We start from the raw sequence: 5,023 nt of genomic DNA, 5'->3' as shown, positions 1-5,023 counted from the left end.
CTCTTCCTTGGCCACCAAAAACTTCCACACCTCGGGGCTGTTCCCTCTGCTTGAAATCCTTTTCCTCAGACTTCCATTTCCATATTCCTTCCTGCACCTTGGTCGGGGTTATATATATATTTGATTTCAGAGAGGAAGGGAGAGGGAGAGACAGAAACATCAATGATGAGAATCATTGACTGGCCGCCTTCTGTGTGCCCCCTACTGGGAATCGAGCCCACAACCCCGGTGTGTGGCCTGACCAGGAGTTGAACAGTGACTTTCTGGTTCAGCTGTCGATCCTCAACCAATGAGCAACACCGGCTAGGCCCCTCTCCTCATTCTTGATCACATGACCTTGTTTATTTTCTGTCAGAGATTGTCTTGTTCATTTGTTTACTAAATCTCCTCCTAGAAGTGGGTACCAGCGCCAGGCATGGTGTCTGATAAGTTTAGGTTGAACCAATGTGAGTAGGATGTGCAAAGGACCTCGGTGAGTCCCAGGAAATGAAAGGCCAGCAAGGCAGTGGGTGGAGTGAGCGAGCAAGCAATGCAGGTTCTGGTTGGCCATGTAGGGAGCGGCGTGGGGGCTCGGAGAAGCATTGAGTGAGAAAGATGCTCAAATGTTTTTAGTGGGTTTTGTGTGTTTTTTTCATATGGATTTTTTCTTTTTTATTGCTTAAAGTATTACAAAGAGTATTACATGTCTCCTTCCCCACCCTTGACAATCTCCCAGCATCCCCTACCCCCTAGTGTTTTTTTCTTCTAAGAATAGTTTTTATTTTGAGAGGGAGAGAAACATCAATATGAGAGGGTAACATCAATTGATTGCTTCCTGCATACCCCTCACCAGGGATTGAGCCCACAACCTGGGCATGTTCCCTGACTGGGAATCGAACTGGCGACTTTCTGGTGCATGGAATGATGCCCAAATGAGCCATACTGCCCAGGGCTGCTCAGATGTCTCAAAAAGGTCACTGGCTGTCATTCAGTCAATTTGGGGGGCGGGGAGTGGGGGAAGGCAGAGAGGACAAGGAAGCCCTCCGTGATTTAGGGCAGTGGTGGCTTTGCACCCAGAAGGTGGCTGGATGTGTTAGAATTGACAGGATTTGGGGTCTTGTGGGTGGAGGCAGGGAGGAAAGCCAAGGCTTCTGGCTGGGGTCAGGGACACAGGATAATGAGTCATGAGAGGGAGCAGGGCATGGGGGGGGGGGCAGGGAGAGCCAGATTTTTTGGGGGGGGGGGTGTCTGAGAATTCAGATGACAGGATGAATTTGAGGTGCCACTACATTTGATGGTAACATTAGGTGGGTGGCTGGTGCATGTGCAATACATAGGGGCCAGGTAAGCAGCTCTTCCTGGTCTGGAAGACAAGGAGAGGGCAGGACAGGTGAGCCTACAGCTGGCCTTTGTTCTGAAAATGACACCACCACTAACTGGAGGAAGAGTGAACATTCAAGGTGTGATGGATGGAGGCTTGCATTAGGCACTGTGACTGGGAGAACTGGCTGTCCAGAGGGATTGCTGGAGAGCTAGGGCAGAACCTGTTCCAGATTAATCAACCTGAACACAGTGGAACCAGCTCTACCCTGGCTCAGCGCGACACTAAGTTGGGCTGCTGGTACGAGAGATGGACAATAGGTTTGGGCTTTTAGGGGACTGGGCTGAGGGTCCCTAAAATACTAGTGCATGCTGGCTGGGCTGACACAGGGGAGGTGTGCTGAAGGCTGCGGCGGGGTCTGGCAGGTTGCCATGCCTCCACGACTCCCCAGCCGCGAACTGCAGGGGTTGGAACACCTGTCCCAGTTCCAGCTTTACCGTGTGTCCAGCACAGGGATGATCCAGGAGGCACTGAGGTATCATTGCACAAACCAGGGTCTCCTGACCTGAGACCAATGCAGTGACCAGCTCCCAGCCCCTCTCCAGCCCCCGGAGCCCAGCTCCCCTGGTCAGGGATGGCACAGAGAAAAACACACCATCAACGTTTATTGTTCCGTTCTCCCCAGTGGGCCAGTGCTAGGGCTGAGGGGCTGGGACCCTATAAGAAGATCTGGGGGCCCAGTGTGCCTGGTGGTCCCAAGACCTGTTGGTCCTCCCCCTAAGCTCTCCAGGTCAAGAAGTCCTGGGGAGTCCCTGGCTGTGTCAGACCCGAGAAAGCTGCCTTCGCGGAGAAAAAGGACATGTGGCGGGAGAGGCCACGTGATGCCTTAAAACGTGCCAATTCCACATGAGCCTATGACAGGAGGAAAACTGAGGCAAGAGGGTGGAACCCAGAAGAAAAAGTGACAGGGGGTCTGAAATGAGGTAGAGAGGACCATATCTCTCAGGCCCTGAGGCAGAATGGGGAGAGAGGGAGTTCCAGGTATTTCCTCCTGGCTCTGGAAGAGTGAGCAGAAGAGAAGTGGGGGTTCTGGCCAATCAGGGTGAGTCCTGAACAGCTCCATTCCCAGGGGTGTCTGCAAGGCAGCCATGCTCGAGGGGCTGCACAGGTCCTGTGTGGCCCGCCCTTGGTATGCACCAGAGGGGAGGCCGCCGCATCCTCGCCGGGCCCTCACTGAGCCTTTTTGGTCACCTTCTGGTTCTTCAGCATCACATAGGTGATGAACAACCCTGGAATATACAGATCAGAAAGGCCAGGTAAGATCCAGGGCACAGCGTGGCAGAGTGACCCATACATGGGGTCAAGAACCTCCCCAACCACCCTCCAGGCCACCTGGTCATCTCCCTAGTCATCCATCAAACCACACATCCGCCCACATTCACTCAACAAACATCCCTGAGTGCTTACCACCAGCCACTGGCTGCGTTTAGTGTTTCAGATTCTACAGGATACAAGATCCGCCCAACTCTCCCTCTCACTAGCGACCACCTGTCCACCTACCCACTCAACATCCAGCTTCCACTCACCCACCCACTCCATCATCCAGTCATGTGATTGTGGACCCATCCAAACCACTTTCTTGAGCACCAGCTTAGTGCCATCGCCTATGTAGGAGCTGAGGACACAGTAATAATGAAGACACAGTCCTAGCACGCCCACACTCCAAACCAGGGGAGACAAGAGAGGTGCAGGAATCATGAGCCAGGGTGACAAGGGGGTGAGAGGTGATTAAGGTGTGAGCAGTGCAGTGATGGTGGTAGTGGAGGGAGCAGGAAAAGGGGAGACATCCCAGTAGAGTCCAGTGAGCCCCAGGCATCTGGAAGAGTGATTGTAGCCCTGAGGGATGGACAAGAAAACCCCAGGGTGAAGTGAAGGCAAGGAGCCTTAAGCAGATGTCCAGCAAGGTCAGGGTGGGAGAGGATCATGGGGCGCCCTGCAAATGCCCTTTTCACAGGAATGATGACTTACCCACAAACAGGAGCAGCAGGAGGCCAGCGGCTAGTGGGATGGCAACAGCATAGGCTCGGGGCAGGAAATACTTGTGGATGACATGCTGGCTGTCGATGAATGGCTGGCATCCAGGGCAGAGCTCTGGTGAGCATTCCCCGCCTTGCCCAGCACCCCCAAGCCCAACCATCCACCTCCCCCATCTCAGGGGCTGACCCCACTCTAACCACTGGGACAGCATTTGCTTTTCTTTAAGACGATGGCCATTTGGGTGCCTTGGGTTGTTTCCTTCCTTCATTTATTTAATAGTTGTTTACTGGGCACTTGCCCTAAGTTAGTGCTGGGGACCTGGCAGGGAACAGGATAAAGGGCTTGCTCTCAGGCCCTCACAGCCTCACGGGGGAAAGGGTACATGAGGAAACCTGGAGTGATTCCCAACCTGGGCTTCAAGCTCTTCTTTACTAACGTTTTTCTCCAAAGGATACCACGTTCTGCAAGACTTTGCCTTCCCAACGCACTGCCCTTCTTAAGCAGTAACAACCCCCACCCCCCAAATCCTAAGGCCCTCACAAAGCCCATGGGGACCCATCATGCCCAGGCGCCAGCAGGATAACCAGGACTAGACCTCCCATCAAAGGCAGAGCAAATCAGGATCAGTGTAGCAGTTAAGGATATGGCCCTGGCCTCAACCCTTCTTCCCGAGCCTCAGCTTCCTCATCTCTAAGGCGGTGACGGCACTAGCACCTTCCTTGTAGGGCTATTCTGGAGATTTCATGAGCTATTCGGGGAAGGCACCTCGCAGCGTTCCTGACACATAATAGCTGCTTAAATGACGTCAGGAGTCGGCTGCAAGATCCATGAATGGAGGCGAGGCGGGGCGGGTAAGTACACATACCAAGAGGATCACCCAGGCGGTGTAGTAGATGAAGATGATGAGGCTAACGGCGACGAGGCCGAGTCCCACCACCTGGTCCGTCCCCGTGGCCTGGAGAAAAGGGAGGGCTCAATTGACGAAGCGACTCCGCTTCGGTGTACTAACGAAGAGGGCGTCGCAGCCTGTTACGCTGGCACAGAGAGTGCGGGCCTCGGCGTTTTCATCCGTACAATGGGCCGGCGGGAGAGCAATCCGGCTTTCGATGGCCCAAGCCCCATCTCTATCACAGACCTGGGATCCCCAACCCCGACATCCCACCACAAGCTCACCATTGCCCCGTGCTCCACGCCGGAGCACCGAGCCACATCCGGTTCCGGATCCGGGCCCTTCTGGCCTTCGGCCGCATGGCACGCCGGGAATCGTAGTCCTTACGCCGGCCCAGGCCCACAATGTCCAAGAAAGGCAGGCGCCGCCTCTTTCCTTTGCATGTCAGGAAATGTAGTTTCTCAAGAGCGTGGTGGGACAAGTTGTTCCTGAATCTTCCTAGGTATTGGGACCGAATTGAGAATCCAGACTGACCGGTACTCGTGGCCTCAGCCCTGTCGAACCCGCCCCAGAAGAAAAGTCCATTTCCCAAAGTCCCAAGGCCTGAGCGGGATGGGGGAGGAGGGGGGCGCAGAAGTCTCACTTTTCAGGTGGGGAAAATGAGACTCAGAGAGGGGCGAGGTCTTGCAGATCATAATTCGAGTCGGAGGCGAAGCCAACACCGGAACCTAGGGCCCTACTTCCTGGTGGTCCCGGGACCCTAAATAGTGTGTGGAAGGGAGGATACAGAGAACTGT

The 5,023-nt window shown here is 54.5% G+C and overlaps 1 protein-coding gene across 1 annotated transcript; it reads right to left on the bottom strand.

The window, feature by feature from the left end:
- Positions 1–1,946: 1,946 nt before the first annotated feature.
- Positions 1,947–4,788, bottom strand: DPM2 (dolichyl-phosphate mannosyltransferase polypeptide 2, regulatory subunit). The gene is made up of 4 exons (XM_006768524.2): positions 4,511–4,788; positions 4,203–4,292; positions 3,329–3,431; positions 1,947–2,589 (listed from the first exon to the last, which is right to left on the bottom strand). Exons 1-4 carry the CDS (start codon positions 4,511–4,513, stop codon positions 2,531–2,533), a joined length of 255 nt encoding a protein of 84 aa, XP_006768587.1. The 5' UTR covers positions 4,514–4,788; the 3' UTR covers positions 1,947–2,530.
- Positions 4,789–5,023: the final 235 nt, after the last annotated feature.

This window comes from Myotis davidii, unplaced genomic scaffold (genome assembly GCF_000327345.1).
Source record: "Myotis davidii unplaced genomic scaffold, ASM32734v1 scaffold142, whole genome shotgun sequence".
Lineage (NCBI taxonomy): Eukaryota > Metazoa > Chordata > Mammalia > Chiroptera > Vespertilionidae > Myotis > Myotis davidii.
Note: the sequence above shows the minus strand (reverse complement) of the source record. Positions and strands in the feature narration are given on the sequence as shown.